General features: G+C 29.4%; 2 protein-coding genes across 2 annotated transcripts; both read right to left on the bottom strand.

Moving 5' to 3' along the window:
- Positions 1–2090: 2090 nt before the first annotated feature.
- Positions 2091–5253, bottom strand: LOC109811602 (histone deacetylase HDT1). The gene is made up of 10 exons (XM_020375388.3): positions 5098–5253; positions 4825–4898; positions 4524–4741; positions 4276–4295; positions 4150–4188; positions 3888–4060; positions 2972–3046; positions 2789–2876; positions 2417–2540; positions 2091–2338 (listed from the first exon to the last, which is right to left on the bottom strand). The coding sequence occupies exons 1-10, from the start codon at positions 5108–5110 to the stop codon at positions 2278–2280; spliced, it is 885 nt and encodes a 294-aa protein (XP_020230977.1). The 5' UTR covers positions 5111–5253; the 3' UTR covers positions 2091–2277.
- A 4700-nt stretch (positions 5254–9953) lies between these two features.
- On the bottom strand, positions 9954–11282 carry LOC109811619 (uncharacterized protein At4g22758). Its single transcript, XM_020375404.3, has 2 exons — positions 10610–11282; positions 9954–10444 (listed from the first exon to the last, which is right to left on the bottom strand). The coding sequence occupies exons 1-2, from the start codon at positions 10992–10994 to the stop codon at positions 10251–10253; spliced, it is 579 nt and encodes a 192-aa protein (XP_020230993.1). The 5' UTR covers positions 10995–11282; the 3' UTR covers positions 9954–10250.
- Positions 11283–23391: the final 12109 nt, after the last annotated feature.

Here is a 23391-nt window from a genome sequence, read left to right as displayed (position 1 = left end):
ATAATTGTCTTATCAGTTAAAAATCTTTTTCATACTCGCCTCATACCTGTTTAGATATCTATTAAGTATATATATGTAAATTTTATAAATACTTGTATCTATGAATATTTATAAATTTTATAAAAATAAAAAAAATATTATATTATAAATAATTTTAAGCTTATATTTGATGTTAAGTATATTAAAATATTAAAAATAAATAATTGATATTGATTTTTTGAGCTTGTAATTAACGATATATTTTTTAAATATTAAAAATAATACAAAAATGTAAGATAAAAATATAAATATTTAAATAATATTATTTAGTGGATATCCAATGATATGGATACTATCATATTCGCCACCGTCCCATTTATAAACAAATAAAAAATATTTGTATATGTTACTTGCAGATATTCATTTAAATTATCTATTTATTATCTATGATAGATTTTATCTATGGATACCTACCGGATAACTTTGCCATCTCTAATTATTAATGATTTATTCACTCATTTCTCATGAAAAATACATTTATTGCATCACTAATAAATCACTTATTGTATACTTCTTCTTTTTTTATTTATTATAAGAAAAAATATATTTTTTAAATATATGTAAATTTTAATTACTCTTATCTAATTTAATTATACTCCCCCTAAAATATCTATCCTTTAAAGTATAACTTTTCAGTTACAATAAATAAATATATATACATATATATATATATTACATTTATAACAAATATAATTTAAGAAAAATATTATAAAATTATTAAAATTTAATATAAATAATTAATTTTCTTAATATGTGCAAATCAAATTTTTTTCCCGTATAATAGATAAAGAGAAAGGGAATATATGTTTAGAGACATTAAATAAAGTTAAATCACCTATACACAGTCAGTGTAGAGTTTTTTTACATTAGCAACTAATTATATCTTTTAATAATATCATATCAGTTGCTTATTTAATGAAATAAAAATAAAATAAAATAATTTAAAAGATATAATTAGTCGTCAATGTAAAAAACTTTACACTGTCAGTATATGGATAATTAACTCTTAAATATAATACTAATAGTACATTTATTGCATCACTTTTACAATATAATTATAAGTAATTTTGAAAAAAAATATGCCAGCTAATTAACATTTTCTCTAGATTTATTGTTAACTAATACCATACTTATATTTATATAGGTAAATTTCAACTAATGTTAACAATAACGCTAGAGAAGATGTTGCCATCTAACTAGCCTACCTTGTTAATTTTTTAAGAGTCACAAATTTTATGATTTTGTATTTCATTATGGTAATAAAAAAATATTAATGAGAATATCATCAATTTTTGTCAATATTAAAATTATGACTTTAATTAAAATTAACTAATTTAATTACTTTTACTAACTTTAATAATTATATATTTGTTTCTGTACAAGACTGAAAATAAATTATGCATGTTTACTATTTTTTACCTATTTTTATTACCTATATTTCTCATTCCCGATTGCCCTCATTCTATTTCAACATATTTCTTTCACGAGACACCAAACAAGACCCTTACCACCACAACTATCAACAGTAATGAAAATGCACTCACATAAATGATCACTTTTCTTTAAGCATTGATAATAAAAAAAGTATGTTAAGATGTTATGTCAAGAACGTGACATTAAAATTTTCCCAATTAAAATTCTATCATTGACAAAATTGCCAAGATTTGCCACCTTTTCAGCTGATAGTCCATGTAAAACGACATTTACTGAGCATAAAAATTGAAATGCACAATTTATATAGGAGAACCGCCTCAAGTAAATGTGATTCTAAAATGATTTTTTTAAACGCAATGTTCTATTTTACATCGTACAAAATTTGAAAAATAATAAAGTAGCCATCAATATTTAAAAAACTTCAAGCAAAATAGAAAAACCAACTCAATTATTAATTAAACATTTCGAAATTCAAATTTGAACTGATGACATTAAACTACCAAAACAAATATTTGAAATAAAGCTACTTATATTCAAGGATTCATAGTAAATCAGTAACCCGTATTCCATCGCTGGCATAAATTTAAAACTAGGGGGAAAAAAAGTGGCAGAAGATCTAAACGCAATAATTTTAGGCAATAATTAAAGTAGCCATTAAAGATGAAACAAAACTTGCGAACACGGTACCACGGTTTACCAGGCCAAAAACAAGGACAGATGCCTAACGTCCTTAAGATACTCACTCTTCTACTACATAATAAACCATCAAATATTACATGAATCAGTCATCCAACTGCAAAAACATCACTGACCACCATGCTTTGCCTTGCTATGTTGTTGCAGACCACTTTCAGAGGTGAAAGTCCTGTTAAAAAAGATTAAATAAAATCAGTCATGAACCAAATAAGCAGAACTAAGTTTCGGGTTTTGTTATAAATCATACTTGCTACAGCTTTTGCAAGAGAGACCACCAGACTTGGGAGACTTGTCCTTAGCTCCACTGTTGGGAGTCTTTCCCCCTTTCTTCACGGGGTGTGGAGTTGCTTGATGTCCACCTTTCTTGCCATCTAACACTCAACATAAAGAATAGTTAACAAGTTAAAGACAAGTTAACAAACTCCAATTTAAGAATCTACGGGACAATCAACCACTGCGGTATGCAAATGTAAAAATGCATTCACTAACAAAATGCAGAGGCATGCTAACATTTATAATGATTTAGCAGTAAACCAAGCAACTATATACCAACCAAACTTATCCAATTACACACCAACAAAATCAGAACTAAGGTCACCAGAGATATAATTAGTCTCACCAGTCTTCTCAGGAGTTGCATTTTTAGCTTTCTTGGAAACAGGAGTTTTTGATGCAGACTCATTGGGTCTCTTCTTCCCCAGATCAACCTTCAAATTATAAAAAAGTCAAGTTACCTCATCACTGCAACCATAATCATCATCAAAATAATATACACAATAACGGTATTCCATTGATCCAGTACCTTCTTAGGTGTCTCTTCATCATCATCTTCATCACTATCACTTTCTTCATCACTATCACCATCAGCATCCCCCATCTAAAACAATCAACAATGAAAAGTTACAATAATGATCAACAAGTTAATGAGTTTTTTTTTATATATATATTATGCAGTCATGTTAATGTGTAGGTTACAAATTGTTTCTAGTTGGCATGAATGTAATTAAGGGGAGATTGATAATGTTCACTGAACTAGCTTCTACCAGAAGATGCTTGTTCTTTACAGAGCTAATTTCTTTTTTCTGAATGCCAATGTATATTATATCTGGTATTTCTCAATGAATAGATTCATAAGCCACACTTAGAAGATAGCTCTAGATTTGATTAATTCCTCAAATGCAAATGTTGGGTGTATTTCAAAAAGTACACCAGGGCATGAAGCTAGGACTGGAATAATTCATGCAATTTGAAAGTTTTAATTTAAACCCCATTGCACTGCACAACATCAGAACACGAAGCAAAAGAAAGATGAACCAGTTACAATATTTATAAAACAAAATAGTTAGCTTGCAATTCATACATTTTTTTAGTCTATCATTATAAGAGAGAAAGATGGACCAACTACTACACGAAAACAACAAAATAATTAGTTTGTGTTACCAGCAATTTTGTAGAATGTCACATGCACCAAAAAAAAAAAGACATTCTCTTTACTGAAGACCAAAAGAATATTTTACCTATAGCGTGAATGATCTTTACTAAATACAAACGACCACAACATGTTTAACAAAATCTTGTCATTTATACATTTTTTTATATTTGACTAATGGGCATTGTAAACTACAAGTAAATAAGTAAATATCTCATAAAAAAACTAAAAGTAAATAAAAGAAAGAAAAACACAGCAAAAGCAATTCAAAACCAAAGCAAATCATTACCTCTTCGTCAGAACTATCAAAATCACCATCTTCATCTGAATCATCATCAGAATCCTCCTCATCGTCTTTCTTAGGATCAACAACCTTGACTTGTTTTGCTGATGCAGCAACCTTGGCCTCAGGTTTTTTGGATTCAGGTACCTTCAAGTCTTCAGCCTTTTTTTCAGGTTTTCCTAACATAATATATATATGTGCTAGTTAGTCACCTACGAAGTAACATACATAGCCAGCAATAAATTTAGTATTATGAGGAAGCATATACCATTCTCCGCATTCACCAATGGAAGATCCTCATCACTATCTGTCCAATCAGATGAAATGTAAATGTTTTAGCAAACAATTCAATCCAAATATAATAAAAGGTTTAAGGTAAATGTTTTAGCCCTACCAGTAAATTCATCCTCGCTAGTGCCAGCAGAAAAAACCACAAAAAGTTAAGGAAAAATGAAAGAAAAGACGGTGAAAATATTAACATACTAGGATTTTCAGATGATCTGCCAACAAATTTCTGTCCATAGCCAACATTTTTACAAAAATAAAATAGCTCCAAAGAAACATGGGCACTGAGATATTATATTTAAAAACACAAATAAAGCGAAGTAAGAAAATTAGAATAAATAGGAATGTAAAGGATATTCATCGCCCGAGTAATAAGCCTTGTATCCACAGAAATGAACACTGGCATGTTTTGAATTGTGGGAAAGCTCAAACTCCTTTTCCAGAACCAGTTCCAGAGATATCTGAGGAATTTTATCCCTGGAAAGGGTTCCCAACACAAATTTCTGCTCCCCAACTTTCACATAGATAACAACAGGTTCATTTGGTTTGTCTTTCTTTGCCTCACCAAGAGCAGCCTACACATCAACATGTCAAATACCGTATCCACGCAAACAAAAACAAACAATAAAAAAACATAACAGACCAACAAAACCCTAACCTGAGAAAGGTGAATGCATGCTTCAAATTCGGCTGGGTCTACCTTAACAGACTCCCCAACCTTAACCTCAGCACCTAAATCAATAAGCAAGGTATTAGATGACGCTGCATAAAACCCTAATACATGCGTATACACTATTAGACCTCACTGATCACTACTTTGAAAACACATAAAGAAGAAACATGGTGAAAGGTAGAGACGAGTGCAAGGGGAAAGCATGCGATTACCGTTCAGAGAATAAAATAAGAAGAGAGTAGGGAAGGAGGTTATTACCCCAAAACTCCATTGGAAGAATAGAAAGAGAGAAAGAAGCGCGTTAGGGTTTTGGGAGCAGCGAAAGCAGAGAGTGGCTAATGAGAGAGGAAGAGGGTTTGAGAGGGTTTTACAGTATTTATAGTAGCGGATGAGTGGGAAAAATCTTCGGATTTTGGATTTGCTAACTAGGGTTTTCTTAACTCACCGCTTCTTTTTTTTACCCTCTCTCTCTCTCTCTCAGTAATTTCTACTGTTCTGTTTCTTTCGTGCTACATTTTTGGGCCTTTGGGCCGTTTATATTTGTATACGCTATACTCACGCTACAATTTGGGCCTACTATTGTTTCAGCTATACATCGGTTGTGTTTGAGCCTTTGTCAGCGAAGTCTTACTCTTACCTATTTTTCGGTTTGTGTACCGAAGGGTAAGATGGTATAATTATATACTAATTTAATTAAAATATACTCATAATTACAAATATGTTTATACCATTATTTGATAACATAATACATTCACAATAAATCTGTTGGCTTTTATAGTTATTTTAAAAATTTTAGTCAATATAAATTTTTTTATTAATTAACCATCTAAAAATGTTTAAAGCATGAAAATTAAAATCAATTAAAATTTAATTAAATATACCCACAATGTAAAAAGAACTCCCTTTGTATTTATATATATAAATAAAAAATACTTAAAAGTTTTTATTTGAAATATGAGCAAATTTTAATCAACTCATCTTTATTTAATATTTTTAATAAAATATATTTATTATAATAAATAAGAGCATTATCTATCATAAATGTAATTAAAAATATTTTAAAAAATATAATATGTTTTTTTAATATAAAATTATAAAAATTAAATATATTTAATTAATTTTCTTAATCTAATTTTAATAAATTCTGGTCCAGCTTAATAAGCACAGTGAATTTAATAGATTGAATTTTAGTTGATAGTTAATAAAGTCTAATCCCAATTTTTAAAATAATTGGAAATTATTTATATTATTATTTTAACTTGTGTAATATAGAAGTTAAATGTTTATTATATATAAATAAATATTATATTTAAATATATAAATTTTAAATTTAGATAAATACATATTTTACATATATAAATTATATTTTAGATTTATGATAAATAATTTATATTGTAGTACAACATCATTTTTATTTACTGATAATTTATTTTAAAAATATCAAAATATAATTCATTAATAATTATGATAAAAATAAAAATTAAATTAAAATAAAATATTGAAAAAAAATTCTTAAAAATCTCTCCGTTGAAAAAATAATTAAAATATTTTTTGTGCGAGATTGTGATTCTTGTTTAATATATAAATAAAGCTGGATGGTTGATTAAGAATTTAAATATCATGGCACATGAGTTATTGGTTGCTTCGCTAACTTGTATAATTAATTAGACAGCCAAGTAACATAACACGGTTTTTCAATTAGAAAATTTTAGAAATTTATTTATTGCCAAAATGTGATAGGATTAAAACAAAACATAATAAGAAAAAGCACGAAAATTAGGTTAAAAAAACTGCTCTTTTAAAGCAGTGTTGAATGAGAACTATTGAGAGACATTATTGAAAATGGAATAAAAGCAACAAGGTTGTCAAGGTTATATAGCTGTGGGCCTGTGTGGTGCACTTTTCTATCATGGTTGTTACTTTGTTACTGAGCATTACCAATCAAAAAATTGATAGTGTATTAAAAGAGTTTGTGCAATGTCATGTCCAATCCAAGTAGTCTTTTTGTGATAAATTGTGAAACGATTGTAAGTTGTGAGAAATTGTCTCTTTGGATTAATTGTTATCCACTGCTTGAACTCTTTTCCACGGAAAGAAAAAAAGGGATTTGAGTGAAAAAACTTTTCATAGCCAATGATGATAAGAAGAGCCTCTTTTCGTGCAAGCAATTATTTTAATTTATTCAGTCCTACACCCTTCATATTAAAGATGTGACATGTTACTTGACTAATTTACCATCCATCTCGATCAACAATTCATCACCAACCTCCAATGCCATAAAGTTAATCAAATATATTTTTGCCTAAAATTTAGAACTTCTTATGAAAAAACTTTTTATTGGTATTCATTGAACTTTTCTTCTCCCTTGTATTAAGGTTAACCATTTTGGTTCAGCCTCACAATTTTATTTTTGAATATCACCTAAAAGTCTCTTAATTAATGGAGACAATTATGTGTATATAAATTCATGTTCATTCTCTTATTTAAATGATGTGAGACTTTACTTGCATCCCAATAAACCTTATATACACTCAAGCTATTAACATTTTTAATTTTGATAATATTTTTAATTGCAAGAAAAGAATAATTAAAACTTAACAATAGACATTACGTCAAGTTTAAAACCAAGCATAGAGATTTTGTAGTTAGATGATGAATTCAAATATAAGATAATTTTAATAAATAAAAAAATTAATATAAAAATATCAATTTAAAATAATATTTATCACATCATCATAATATAAATGATGTTAATAAAAAAACAAATGATGAGAGTGAAAGGGAAAGAACTTGATATAAGAATTAAAAAAATATATTTTAAACTATATAAATTAAAAAAAAAGTGAAATTAATGGAAGAAAAAACAAAACCGTAAAAAAATATATTTTATAAAAGTTGTATCATAAATGTCACATCAAAATAATCTTTATTACACCAGCACAACACAAACGATATTTTAATAAAAAAATAAAGAACATGAATTAAAAGGAAAATAAATATATATATATATATATATATATATATATATATATATATAAGGCTAAAGAGAATATTTTAAATTAAAAAATAAAAAGAATTGTAGAAAAAAAAAACCTTTATTTTTTATTCAGAGTGATATTCAATATCAGAAAATTGGTAACTCACACAACAAAGTGATACACCCTGATTAATGTCGTGTAATTTGTTTACATGACAAATTATTCTAATGCAAAACATATAAATAGCATATTTGTTAATTTATTTTGTCAATGTTCACGTTTCGTCAAATATTCGCAACCCAATAATGTTGAATAAAAACACATTCATTTGCGCGTACTCTTGACATGTTCATCGCCATTGATGTACGGTCTTCACATTTTAATAAGTTTTCATAATTTGTTTCATGAAATAATATTGTGATTTTGGTAATTATATTTTAAAGAATAATATAATTAAGAATGTTATTTTTGGAAGCGTTTTAAAATACTTTTAATTAAATTTAAACATTCATAAAAATATTTTACTATCTATTATAATTAAAACAAAAAATCTAACTTAAACTGATAATTATAGATGAATTAGATAATAACTAGTCAAATTCTCATGAAAATATAACTTTCTTATCTCTTATCATGAAATCTAAAATGACTTAATTAAATAATAATCTAACTGCTTTTCTGAAATGAACAATACTCATACATATTTTTTTAAATTGGTAACAAACAAGAAAATTATACATTTTTAGGAATAGTTTTTTAATTTATGAAACAAACTCACTCTATATATTTTTAATTTAGAAAATAATATTAAATTAGTGCCATGGTTAATAATTTACATACTTATTTTACAAAACAAAATCCACATGAGTTTAACTTTTATATACATTTTTTTATAGAGTTAATTATTTATACACTGCCAGTATAAATTTTTTTTTATACTGCAATCAATTATATCTTTTAATTGTGTCATGTCACTATAAACACATTTACTTTTAATAATGACATGACACAATTAAAAGATATAATTAGTTGTCAGTGAAAAAATTTTACACTTGCAGTATATAGGTGATTAACTCTTTTTTTATATAAAAAAATTAAAGTAAGTTAGATGTTAAGGACTCACCACGTTGAGAATATACCTCAAAATTCTATGAACATTTATAAAGATAGTTACTAGATACTTGTCAACAAGTTCCTCGTATAATAAAAATCTTGTCCTTTCAAGACAAAGTCTGTCCCTTAATTTTTATGTACATGTTACAAAGATGTTTACGTATATAATTTTATAATGATTTTTACTAAGATTAACAACTTAAAAATATATAGTGGAATTTTTTCATAGTTAATATGCAGTTTAATTATTAAAAAAAAAAGCTGATGATTTTTTTTATTTATGACTCTTTTCACTCTTTTTATTATTGAATAAAATTGATTAAAAATTACATTTTTTGTGACTCGTTAACTTTTCAATTTAATATCAAATATTTGTTTTCTTAATTTTTCATTTCATAAATTATTCGAATACCACAATTAAAAATAATATATTTATTTAGATTTTGAACTATTTTAGTAAAATTGTATTAAAAAGAAATGCATTTATTATGGAATGGAGGAAGTATTACAAGTATATTACTCCTGATTTTGTAAAAAGACATTTGTTTCATTTTAATATTTCTAGTGATATTTTTAATTTTGAAAATAATTTAAATAAAAAAATAGAATTAACATAAAAAATAACTTCAAGTTAATATTCTCAATCATGGAAATATCATTTTCCTGGAAATAAAAAATACCCAAATTATGTAAATAAAATAACAAGTTTTCATATTTTTGAGTGACATGATTCTTAATTAAATTAAACAGATTATTATATCTTCTTCTATTATTATTCAATATGGTAAAAGAAAAAGAAATCAGATGACTAAATTTATAGCTAGAAATTCTATATTGTTTGATTGAGAGAATATTCATAATGAAATTTTTTATTATATTCAAATAATATGATTATATTGGTGTAAAGAAAAATCCGTTAATTAAATTTACAGTGATTGAACAACTGTTAGCTAGCCCTCCCTTGAACAATTATTTGAACAAAACAAATGCATACTCCGTTAGTGAGGAAAAGGACAGATAAAGTTGATGGAAAAAAAGAAGACGGAATTAAGATTACATATAATATAGAAACAATATTTACAATGTGGCAATGAAAAGCTTTAACATTATCATGTATGTGTTTAAAAATCATACATGTAATTTTACAATATATATATTTGCTTTGCTTGCACACCAATCTCAAACGCTGTACCTACTAAGCAACCTATTTTTATAAGTAAGCGGGCATAGCATATACGCCATTCGCCGTGGCCAAACAAAGAAAAAAAGAAAGACGTTTCCATTCATAGTTTAAACAAACAACAATAACTAACCAACCAATCACATCATGAATTGCATCAGTTTGAACCACGCAAAACCGCCGCCACCGCCACCGCATCCATGGCTCGCCGCTACTCTGTCTGCCTCCTTCGCACACGAAACAAACGGCGTCGCAACGCCACCTTCAACCTTTCTCGGACACAGAAAGAAGTTCCTGGATCCAAGTTCTTTCAGCTTCTCCTCCTTATCCAAACCTAAACATATCACAAAATCACACATCTAAATAATCATAAATTAATTGCTAATTTCCGCGCACTTTCATATATATATATATATATATATATATATATATATATATATATATGTATTTTTAATCAACTAGTTTTGCGGTTAATTTATTCGAGATTGGTGAGACCTACTTTCTAGGCTAAACTGCGAATAATGGAGGTCGAAATCGGAGGCTTCGTCGGACGGAAGGATCGGGCGGCGACCTTCCTTCACGTACTGCCGCAGCGCCGCCACAATCAGGTGGCCGACGGAGGATTCCGTGGTCATGAGCACCTGCACGGGCGCGAGGCTTCGGAGCACCGTCACCTTCAGCAGCATCTTGGCCGGATGCCTCGGCAAGCCCTCCGGCGCCGTCGCCGGCGTTCCGGCGTGGCTTCGGAGGGAGGAGAGGTCGGAAACCGTCATCGGACGGCGGAGCTGAGCGACGGACATGGCGGTGTGGCCGTGGAAAGAGGAAGACCTTCCCCTCCGGTGAGTTTCGTTATGGGCGTTGCGGTTGCTCTTGGGGCTTGGCATGGAGCTACCCTTAGCGGATAATAATAAAATAATAATATAGAGAGAGCAGCAATAGGAAGGCGCAAATTAAGTTGGAATTGGAAGAGGTTATTCTAAACTCATTATTACGTTTAAGACCGCGTTTGGCTGAGTTTCAGGGAAAAGAGATTGTGTGGACCTCAATCGGCGTTTGACGCCGACCGGGAGCTTGCATAACGAGAAGGGCGTGACTATAAGGGGTGTGAGGAGGGAGAGGCAAACGAGGTATTTGTTTTGAAGAGCATGGTTGGTTTGAGGATAGTTTATATAAGGGGAGATTTTAGATGTAAATATAAATTAAAATGATAAATAAAGAGTAGAGTGGGGAGAGGCGTGGAAGGAGGATATGAGATGACCAAATTTTGGGCCACACGTGTCAGGGGATGACGTGTGTGGTGGGGAAATTGCGCTTCCAACTCCTAAGTTTTGGTCTACAAAATTAGTTCGTTACTGCTGCTACCGCCCCTGCAACCAAAACAAATCTTCGGAACAACCTAACTTTTTATATTTCTAATTATCTCAATCCTTCTTTACTTGTTAATCCTAGTCATCAAAAAGAGAAATGCAACACGAGGACTTTTCAGGATTTTTTAGAAAATAATACATATTACGTTATTAATTAATATTTAAAATATTTAGTATAAATGAACTAAATAAAACATAATACTCTATAACTTAAAGTCAAATTTAATAAAAGTTAATCACTTATACATTATTAATGTAAAAAATTTTATACTACCAGTCAATTAGAATTGTTAATAGTACTTTTCATCTGCTTATTTAATTAAATTAAAATAAAAAAGATATTATTAACGATTCTGATTGACTGTCAATGTAAAAATATTTTACACTATCAGTGTATAGGTGATTAATTTGTATTAAATTAGACGAAAAAGGATATTTACAATAAATAATATTAAGTTATAGAGTATTATGTTTTATTTAATTCACTTATACTAAATATCTTAAATATTAGGTGATTAACTCATTCAATAATTAAGCTTAACATGTGCATGTGATAGTTAATTAAAAAACAAGTAAGGAACCACTTTGGCCTCGTGGTTGGATTGGCCAGATTATTCTTTTTTTAATATATTTTATTGTTAGAAGAATCAATTTTGTTGGGTTCATTTTGCGAATCATGTTCTTTCTCTATTTCTTTTTCTCTCTACCACACAACATTAAACAACGGCACCGTAAAGAAAACTAACACGCCATAATAAGAGTGTCAATTGATTGAAAAACAACAAAAGGGTTTCCTAAAAAAGTTGAATCTAGCTTCTTGGTTGCTACATATACCGCTGCTTTTTGGAGGTTTTCACTTTTTACTTTATAATTCGAAGTTGTTTTTGGTAATTGACATTAGTTTTAAATTGTTATTGTATTCCTGTTGTGGTAAACAGTTAGAAGTTACATAATTTAAGGTTTATAGCTATTATGGGTTATTCCATTTTACAGTTAAATAATTACACTTTATAGCATTAAAATATATTTTAATTATATATATATATACCGATAGAGTCATAGTCGATGGCTGTTCAGCAAATTATACACATTAGTTTGTTGATTAAATTTATATATATTGACAGGATCCAAGTTGAAAATTATTGAGTTTCTAGTCTTAAAAAACATTTATATACCGAAAACATACGAAGCTTATCAATATATTGGAAAAAGTCCAAAAGGTTAGGCTCATCATCAAGCCTGAACCCAATAAGGATATTGTATAAAATAATTAAATTTGATGAGATGAAAAAATATTTTTTAATTATATTTATTATAATATTTATTGTATCATCCTAATTGAGACCAAAAACTAATTTAAGTATTGGAATGACTTTTTATAAATACATTTCTTTTATTTAAGTAAGTCAAAACAATGATTATCAAATTGAAGATCAATAATATTATTTTTTATTTATAATTATTATCCTTTTATATTAATAAAATTAGTTTTTCTTTAACTTTTTAACTAGCTTGTTCTTTTTTTTTTTTTTTTAATGATTTTTGTTATTTAATTGAATATTGGTTACCAACTTACCATCACCTAATTATACCACTAATTCTCATTTTTTATCTAACATTTGATAAGGAAATAAATTTGTAGCTAGTCAATCAAGAGAGGGCACATGTAAGTGAAAGAAGTTTTTAGGCCCTCCTTGAAGATCACCGGTGTCAAAGTGCCGGACGTTATTCTTAGGATGGCAAAACGGGCTAGCCCGACCCGTTTGGCCCGACCTGCCAAAAATGGGTCGGGCCGGGTCAGGCCGCTAATAGAAAACAGGTTGGGATAGTTGGCCCACCCTGTCTAAGTACGGGCTAGCAGGTCGGCAGGCTAGCCTGCATACCACAAAAAAAAAATCACAAAAGTAAAATAAAATTTATGTTCAAATAAAAAAAAGTGCTACAAATAAATAAATATAACCACATGAAATTAAAAATGCATACATATTATACATAATATATGTTCAACAAAATCAAATTATAAACTTATAACAAAATCAAATAGAAATTAGTCCACTTATACCAAAATCAAAACCAAATTATAAACTTACAAATTACTAATAAACTAAAATTTTGATAGTCCACAAAACAAGTCCAAACACAATTAATCAACTTTAACTTTCTATTTCAAGAACATTAGAAACTCCCTTGGAAAAAGTTGTCTCTACTTTTTTATGTTGATCATCTTCATCCTTATCTTCTACATCAAAATAAATTAAACATAAAAAAAATTAAATATAAAAAAAATTAAAGTATGCGGGTTGGCGGGTTGTGATGGGCCAGCCCGCTATTTGGCTTGGCAGGTTTGGCGGGTTGGCGGGTTGAAATATTGGGCTCGACCCGCGGATCACAGTCCATTTTGTCATCCCTAGTTATTCTGGTACAGAGCACCAGACTCTTTAATGTTGTGCACTACCCATGTTCGATGCTAGATTGGTAGAGATGCCCCTATTCCACTAGCATCAAGCACTACACTACCTATGCTCAGCATGGTCTTGGCAAAAAAAACCTACTCCATTTCTTGATGTTTGTGTGTGACATTGGTAACCCTGTGTCATGCACCATTTTTATGACGTGACACTTTTAACTCATTTTTTTCCTCTCTCTTTGAGAAATTTGGGGTATTCTTTGATCATCTTGTGATTGGGACGAGTTTGAAGCTTTTTGGAGTGTTGTTAGGGCTTCCTTCAAGACCTTCAATATTCTATAATAATGAGGGGCTAAGTCTATTATTGTTGGAGTTAGATATAACTAACTGAACTCTCATGTAATTTGTACTGTTTATTTATATATATATTATAAGGAGAGATTCATTTATTTTAAAATAAGTTTACTTAAACTTTTTATGTTCAATAACTCATATTCTACATTAAATTTTAACAATCAAACCATTGAATTTCAACATATAAAATAATTTTATGATTATTCATCAATTTAGATTAATGAAACGAAGTATCAAATGACTTTCAAATTTTTAAAAAAATTGCAAACTTGACCTATGTATTAAGAACTTTAAATTTTACGGTTGGATCATTAAAATTTAATATAGAACATGAGTTATTGAACGAAATAAGTCTAGGTAGACTTACTATTGAAATAAACGGATCCCTCTTCCCTCTCTCTCCCTATATATATATATAATCATTTCAATGTTAGTATTTTGTTTCTATTCTTAATACTTGTTGTAGAGTGATCAATCATAACTTGATATTCACTAGTGCAAAAATTGGATTTAAAATCGGAGTTTTAAGATCGGTTACAAGGTAACCGATCTTAAAAGTGACGCGGTGGCAATTTTGTAAATAATATGAACACTTTTAAGATCGGTTCAAATTTAACCGATCTTAAAAGTACTTTTAAGATCGGTTATTTTATGACCGATCTTAAAAGATATACATTTAAAATCGGTTCAAATATAACCGATTTTAAAAAATATTTTTAAAATCAGTTACATTTTAACTGATTTTAAATCATCTCTTTTTTACTACTTTTAAGATCGGTTATAAAGGAACCGATTTTGTATCCAACATACAAAATCGGTTCCAGGATAACCGATCTTAAATATCCTATGTTCCCTTTCCTTCGTTCGTGCTTAGGGTTTCTACCCATTCACGATGGCTTTCACTAAAACCTTGCAAATTGTGAAACCCTAAAGCAATCAATCTCAACAATGGTAGTCTCTCCAATGGCGCAAGATCTCCTCAACTCCTTCTCCCTCCCCAAAACCCTGAAGCTCAAAACCAAGCAGCAAGAGCTCCTAATCCGCGTCGCCACGCTCTCCCTCATCTACCTCCTTGCCTTCGTCACGCGCCTCTTCAGCGTCCTCCGCTACGAGTCCATGATCCACGAGTTCGACCCCTACTTCAACTACTGCACCACGCTTCTTTTTTCACGCGCCATGGCTTCTCCGAGTTCTGGAACTGGTTCGACTCCGAGTCCTGGAACCCCTCGGCCGCATCGTCGGCGGCACCCTCTACCCCGGCCTCATGCTCACTGCCGCCGCCATTCACTCCCTCCTCCGCCTCCTCCGCCTCGCCGTCCACATCCGCAAGGTCTGCGTCCTCACCGCCCCCTTCTTCGCCTCCAACACCACCCTCGTCGCTTACTTCTTCGCCAAGGAGGTTTGGGACTCCTGCGCCAGCCTCGTCGCCGCCGCGCTCATCGCTTATTTCTACATGGTGCCGCTTTATGTGTTGGAGCTGCTGGTCACGGGGAGGTACTCGTTGAGGCTCTATGTGGCGTATAACTGCATGTATGTGTTGGGGATGTTGTTGGCTATGCAGATTAGGTTTGTGGGGTTCCAGCATGTGCAGTCCGGGGAGCACATGGCGGCAATGGGCGTCTTTTTCTTGCTGCAGGTTCGATTCTGGTTTTAAATCTGTGGGAATTTAATTAGGATGGAATTTAGATGCAGTTCTTTAGGTGGCTTTCATGAGGTTTTAGAAAGGATAAAACTTGCATGAAGTATCAAAGATGTTGTTGGTGTTGTTCTCCCATCTGAATTGGAGTTTAACCTAAGTAATACGTATATTAAATATGCATTTCTTGCAGGTTTTCTGGCTGAATTCGGGGGTTAAGAGTGTTTTACTGTTTTCTCTTTAAAAATATATGTAGTGGACAATGACAATTCTTTGTCCTATTCGTTGGCTTCTGACTTGCAACAATTGAAAACATGCATCTATGATGTATCTTCATTAGTAAGGATTAAGGTAATAATTAATAAGGGTTAACTTTGTTAGGATTGCGCATGACTTCATTGCAGGATAAGATATAAAAAAATATGTGAGTTTCTATCCAAAATGAGTTGTACTGTTTTAGGGTGTATTATTAAGATTTTAAAAGATAACTATATTCATAATAAAGTCAAGTAGTATTTAAGAAAAACCTTTAAATAATATAAATAAGTTTTATTTTGTGGTATTTCATCAGCACGGTCAAGGTTTTTTTTATAAAGGATGTTAAAATTTGATAGGATTCAATTGTGATTTAATACTACTTATATTATAAAATTATATTAAATTATGCTTTAGTTTCGCATGATATTCAAATTGCAATTTTGGTTTGCCAAATTTTAATTCTGCAATTTTAATTTCTTAATTTTATAAGATTCATAATTTTGATCTTTTTGTTAAATATTCATTCATTAATTGTTAAAATTTTTAAGTTGATCATGCATCGTTAAATTTCTGGTTTTCATTTTTGTTTCATTTTACTACTACTGAGCTAAATATTCATTCACAGGTAATTTTATTATTTTTAAGTTAAATATTAAAATATTATTTATAATGTACTCTAGTCCAGACATTTATGCTTTCTCATTTCTAAAATACTATTTGCAGGCAGATTCAGGGACATGTTCAACAAATGGATCTGAATCTTTCATCTTGTGGAGATGATATGCTTCAATTTCGCAGATGCCTTGTTGCTTCCTTTTTCCTTAATGCAGTTGTAAAGCAACCAGAGGGGACATACAAGTATCTAATTCAACCTAGAAATTCTTGTGTTGATCCGTCTCTATAGCTTGCTTTCTTTTCCCTCTGTTATAAGCTCAAATTCCACTATTAGTTTTGAATTTCTTTATTGGTATTTTGACTCACTAATTGGAATCCTTACCTGCATATATAATTTTATCATATAATGCTTTGCTATAAAAAGAGACTCTTATTTCTTAGTTACATGACAGGGCTTTGGCAAGTGGTCAGGTGGTGTAGATCCACCCTTCTTCTGTATTATTCCGGCAAAAACCAGAGTGCGTGATATATAATGAATTGGTCCAAACTAATAACAAGTATGTCCGAAATTATTAACCAGAGTTGATTGCCTATGGTTAACCGAGCTGGCTCCTCAATATTATGCCATGCAGAATTAAATTCGTGACGGTGCCACTAAACAGGTGATTAACATTACCATTATTTTAATATCTTATTTTGTTTATACATGATCTTGTTCGGCTGGTTTAAATACTTCTATTATGTGCAAAATTGATGGTTTACATCCCCCATTCACGTAATCCCCTATTACTGACTTCATAATTGTTCTTAATGCAAATGAAAATTGTATCTTACCTATTTGTGGGTAAGGGTCTAAGGGATGGGAAAAATTGTGTTTTTCTTTTATTAATTGAAAGATAGTGTATATGTTGGGATCAAGAAATAAACACCAAATTTTGAATAAAAGTATTGAGCTGTATCTGGTGAAACTTCCCTTTTCTATATAAAAAATTTCCAATTAGTTTTATTTTAATTTTATTTTTTATTTTTTGAAGGGAGTAAGAGGTATAATAAGGTACTTGGGTAGGTTGTGTTATTATTTTTGTTGAATAGAAAACTGGTAAGGTTTTGTTCTATGGCTAAATACATTCTGAAGAATTTTAATATATTCAGTTATTCTCTTTCATCTTATAACATACTTCTAATTGGGTTTTCTCTCGCAATCTGCAGGACATTCAAGAGGCTCACATAGGGAAAATAGTTGTTGTATTTGGCGTTGATTGTGCATCAGGTTATACTTGTGTTTGCTTGAACCTATGCATTTCTTGAATTTTATATTGTGCAAAAGGGTCCTGGGAATTGGCAGAAAAGGCTTACACAAGTTTAGGCTGGGAGTTGCGTTGATTGATGTAATCTTGGTTTTTTTTATTATGATTGTTATATATTACATATCCTGTATTTTGCCAACACTTATAATTCTATTGCAAGTGATTAATGCAAGATGAATTTCATTTTACCTAACTGTCAGCTCTGATTATGTATTTTAGAATTCTAATTTATGCCATTGAATTTCCGATAGTATTGCTGTCACATTGATTGTTTCTTCTATGATTTGTGAAACTTTTGGTTTTTATTGTGCTTGCTTTGAGTATTTTGAGATTTGACTTAAGGTTTCTTAATTTCACTCTTTTTTGGGTTTAAAATCTAGAAGGATTTCAGATAAGATATTTATGTTAATGATGAACTATTGATTTAGAGTGTATATGATAATAATATATCAGTGTTTAAACTCAGTTGCTTGCATACAAATTTAATTTGTGATAGATTTATGAACTCAGTTGCTTGCATACAAATTTAATTTGTGATAGATAATATTAAATTTTTTTTTTATTTCAATTGACTTTTAAAATCGGTTGTTACATAACCGATTTTAAAAGTCTTGACTTTTAAGATCGGTTAAAATCATAACCGATCTTAAAAGTCAAGACTTTTAAAATCGGTTATATAACAACCGATTTTAAAAGTCAAGACTTTTAAGATCGGTTATAAATCAACCGATCTTAAAAGTCTACTTTTAAAATCGGTTGATAACCGATCTTAAAAGTCTACCTTTTCAAAATCGGCTCTTTTAAGATCGGTTCCATAACCGATTTTAAAAGTCCAAAATAACCGATTTTAAAAGCCTTTTTTCCACTAGTGATTTGATTTTTAGGTATTGAAAAGTATATCTTTTATAATCTAGAATTGAAACAAAATACCTAATGGAGCTTGTATCTATGAATAAAATTTGAACCATTAGTTATTTTAAACCTTTTTTATCAATGCAAATTTGTTTATTAAGTATTTAAGGGATTTATGCTTAATAAGTGAACTTAAACTCTTTCTTCTAAGGAATTAGAGTTTAAGTAAACTAGTGAATTGACATTAACATTAAATATAAAAGATGATTTGAGTAATTAAATTCATGAGAGTGAGGTTAAGTGAAATTTAATCTCAACATTAACATATCACATGATTTCTAATCTAAATCACGTTCTAATTATTTGATAAAATACCAAAAATAATTTTATTTTTTCTTTGCATAATTTTTATTTCTTTTACAAACAAACATCAATTTATAGAATATTCTTTTATCTAAATTAGTTATTAATTGTATCTGTTACCATATATTACACAAATTCTTTGAAAGATGTACTTTTCTTACTTATAATTACTTGTACGAATGATACATTACCATAGTCGTCTAATAAAGACTAGGAGTATGAAGAGAGGGGGAGAAAATTATTCTTGTGCTCTTATGTAGGTACAACATGTTTATTAACTAGTAAGTCATTAATGTGAATGAAATTAAACTCATTCTTTGGAAAATAAATTAACCTTGTATTAATTTATTGGTGTGCCCTCTCAAAAGGATACCAATTGGAGAAACTATATCTCAACCTTCTTACACGTTGTTTTCAAGGCAAAAAGACTTGTGTAGCGTCATGAAAAGATTCTGATTGAGAAACACCAACTAGAGACATATAGTAATTTAGTCAGACTGTTACCGACTTTGTTTACCTAATGACTTGAGACCTTAAACTCGTTTCCCTTAGATCGTCAATCCTATACCATCCCATGGAAAGTCGGCCCCTAAGCATGTCGTTATCCGGCCGACACGATGACAGTAAGAGACAAATAACACATGAATGCAAAGGTTGATTGTTAGAATACAGGACGAGTTACTTTGAATCTATAGATCCTGATACACCAATCAATGTGTATATAACCCAATGCTAGACTTATAATGCACTAAGTTATACAGTTACATTTTTTAAAGAAAATTTTAGACCTTAACTGCAGCTAAGTTATTCAAGTTCCTCTTTACCAGAATAATAGGGCATAATGATTAATTTTGACTTGTATTCTAATTTGTATCATCCGGTGCAGGCTACAACTAGAAGTGTGACCAACTGCTCCAAGTTATTAATAAATAAATAAATAAATGCAGTGCCAATCAAATAAACGAACATGCAAGTGATGGTGGTTTCTGCACACCCGAGCAAAAGCCAAAGCAAGACCAGAAAAAAGGGAAAAAAGAAAAAAGAAAAAAGAAGACACGTGAAAGGAATGGGACAACTCATATAGTTGCCATTTAAGTCCACAAAAGGTTCCAACATGGTCACAGAGATGATCCTGATTTGATTTGTAACAATTAGTGGTGTTCCCGGTTTGTATAGATTGTAATTATTGATATACATTTTTTGTATTTATTATAAAGAAAATTTACTCCAATGTTATATAATATTTTAACATATTGTTGTCATTATTTTCTTTGAACTAATAGAGTAATTAGTGATTTGTGTAGTATGTTTGAATATAAAACAGTGAATTGTGTAGTGAGTTGGAGTGATGGAAGGTTTGGAAGCAATGTGTCGATGGATAAGCTTGTAATGTGTTGTTTGTGGTATTGAATAGGCCATTTGCCTTCCCCACCATTTCCAGGGTCTTTGATTGTATATGGATACACATAGAGGGATCTGTGTCTGTATTATGAACTAAACATGTGGCATACAACACAATCAGAAAATAGTAGTATCCAATGTTAGGTATACTTTTGAAATGGAAAAAGATCGCTACACATCTCTGCTGTAAATAAATGATGTCTAGCGGGAGAAAAATGAGAGAAGAGATTAAAAAAAAATATATATATATTGGTATGATAGAATTTTTTTTTTAAAATACTCCTGTAATAGAAGATATAAGTTTCGTTTCTTTACACTTAGTTTAAATAATTATTTTAATAAAATAAATAATTTATTATTTTTTAAGTGTTCGTCTAAATTGTTTATTTTAAAAATAATCTTTCTATTATTTTTAAGAAACAATTTATATTTTCTTAAAATATTTTTTAAAAACGCCTTTTTTTTAATATTTTTTAGTTTAAATAAACTGACTCATGATGAGATAAATAAGGGAAAAAATTAGAAGTGTTGATGAAATATTTAGAAAGGAAAAATATTTTTAACTCATTATAAATAAAAGTGATTTTTTCCTTTCACAAGTTTGAACCTTATTTTTCTTATATAAAAAAAAAAACCTTATAAATGAGTGTTGTTAGACTTATCAAACCTTCTGCTATTTAATTATTTTTTACTGTTCATGCAAGGAACAATTCTCTTTTTATAAATCAGTCTTTTAAGATTAAATTAAGTTTTAAATCACTACAATAAAAAATTAAAAGTATAAAGTTTTTTTTATTAAAAAGTTCATTTGCAAATTTTAATATATAACATTATTGTAGTTCTTTCTATGGGTCATTCATGAAAAATTACGTTTGAACGTGAAAGTTCTAATTTTTCCCTTTTTCATTTGATGTTTGGAAACGAGAAATTGTCATTTGAGATGTTTCAAACATATTGTCAAACATGGTCTAAACCTTTATTGTTGTCTTACACAGCCTCATTGGATTCATTGTGGAGAATGATTAAGAATTGATGAAAACAAGTAAAAGTGGGATGAAGTAGTTTGCACTCGCAGAATTTATTTGATAGGTAGGAATGGAGATAAGGTTTGGCACTGATCAAGTGAGGTGTGAGATAAATATCTAAGTAGACCCCATATGAATCTTTTATTGCAAGGACTTTGTCGACAATCCTATGTTTATTAATTGGTTAACGACACCATCGTAACAACTGTATAATTAGAAAATGAGACTTTGTTAAAGATAGTTGATCAAATTTTTTAATAGAAATTAATTATCAACAAAATTGATAAATATTTATATTAATAATATAATAAATAAAAAAAAGAGTAATTATGTGTTTGATTTTACAAAATGCTTATTTATCATTAGTTATTGATGCGAGACTTTTAAGTTTTAATTGATTGAAAAAGAGGGATAATAACATTTTTTTTATAAATTTTCTTGGTTAAAAAGAAGAAAAAAGAAATTCTTAAAGGAAGTAACTATTTTTTTTATTTAGTTCATATAGAAAGATGAAAATTTTTAAAAGTTAATTTACTTTTATATCTTTATATTTTTAAATTCAAAAGCATAAATAAAAATATTTTAAACATTACACTCTAAATGTTTTAAAACTCTAAATTCTTTAAATATTAAAGAGGAGCTAACATTATACGAAGATATAGAGTATTGATATAAGTCATAATCATTAATTAGAAAAATAGTCAATTACAAATTGAAAGTAATTTTTTTAAGAAATATAATATTTTTAAAGAATTAAAGAGATGATACAATATTTTAAAAATAACTTTAGACAAATAAATTTAGAGTTTCCTTTATTTAATTAATATTTGCTAAATATCTTTCTCCACTATGGCAATATAGTGGCTTGCTCCTTTCGACGATGGTATATAATGCGACTAAACTAGTAAGAGTTTGGAATACAATACTTTAATGACGTTATGGGTTATGTTAATATACAAAGCAAGAAACCATAGTGAATACTCCTTCGGATTCGATGGTTTATTTCACTTTGAAGGGTAAGACAATTATGTCGTTATATTTTACTGTAACACCTTTTAGATTACCTGTTACATAAACAAAATATCTCAGCTTTCATCGTCTTCTTCCTTATAAATAAATATAACTAGATAGTGAAAGCAATTATGTCCAAGGAAATTCTATTTGTCCCATTCAATCACGAAAGTATCTATTTTAGTTTTTAAAGAATTCCATTATTAATTTAATTTATCAATAAGGTACATTACATTACCTACTAACCCTGCTCTGTTATATAATATATCTGGTCCGATGAATGGAACTATTGATATGAATATTATAAGTTTGCATTAAGAATGCATGAAAAGTAAGCTTGCATTAACAATGTAACTGATAAGTCAAAATAAACGACATCACTATTTGTTAAGAGAAAAGATTTGAAGCAGAAATTTTTGATGATCGAAAGAGATCAATTCTTAATCACTTATAAGACGCACTGGCGTGAAACAAGGAATGATTAAAAATATCATAAATACCTTTTTCAAGTTAAAAAGAAGATTTAGATATTCAAGCAAGTGATCACAGAGATTTAAAAGAAGTTATTCACATTACATAAATGATGTTCACATAGTAATCACATCTCAAAATAATGATTACACATTCAAGGAAGTAAGTGATCAATAATCGAAAGACGATTATCGAGAAAGTTAGAAGCGGTTGA

This window comes from Cajanus cajan, chromosome 10, assembly GCF_000230855.2.
Source record: "Cajanus cajan strain Asha chromosome 10, NIPB_CcT2T_4, whole genome shotgun sequence".
Taxonomy (NCBI): domain Eukaryota; kingdom Viridiplantae; phylum Streptophyta; class Magnoliopsida; order Fabales; family Fabaceae; genus Cajanus; species Cajanus cajan.
The sequence above is the reverse complement of the archived record's forward strand: the minus strand, read 5'-3'. Positions and strand labels throughout refer to the sequence as shown.

Excerpts from the sequence above, each read along its gene's own strand:
- LOC109811602 (XM_020375388.3), bottom strand. Across the intron at positions 4,296-4,523 it reads GCTTATTACTCGGGCGATGA|TAGCGAGGATGAATTTACTG; the intron begins ATATCCTTTACA and ends TTCTGCTGGCAC. Across the intron at positions 3,047-3,887 it reads TTGATAGTTCTGACGAAGAG|ATGGGGGATGCTGATGGTGA; the intron begins GTAATGATTTGC and ends TGATTGTTTTAG.
- LOC109811619 (XM_020375404.3), bottom strand. The coding sequence starts at position 10,994 with ATGCCAAGCCCCAAGAGCAACCGCAACGCCCATAACGAAACTCACCGG. Across the intron at positions 10,445-10,609 it reads TTCGCAGTTTAGCCTAGAAA|GTTTGGATAAGGAGGAGAAG; the intron begins GTAGGTCTCACC and ends TGATATGTTTAG.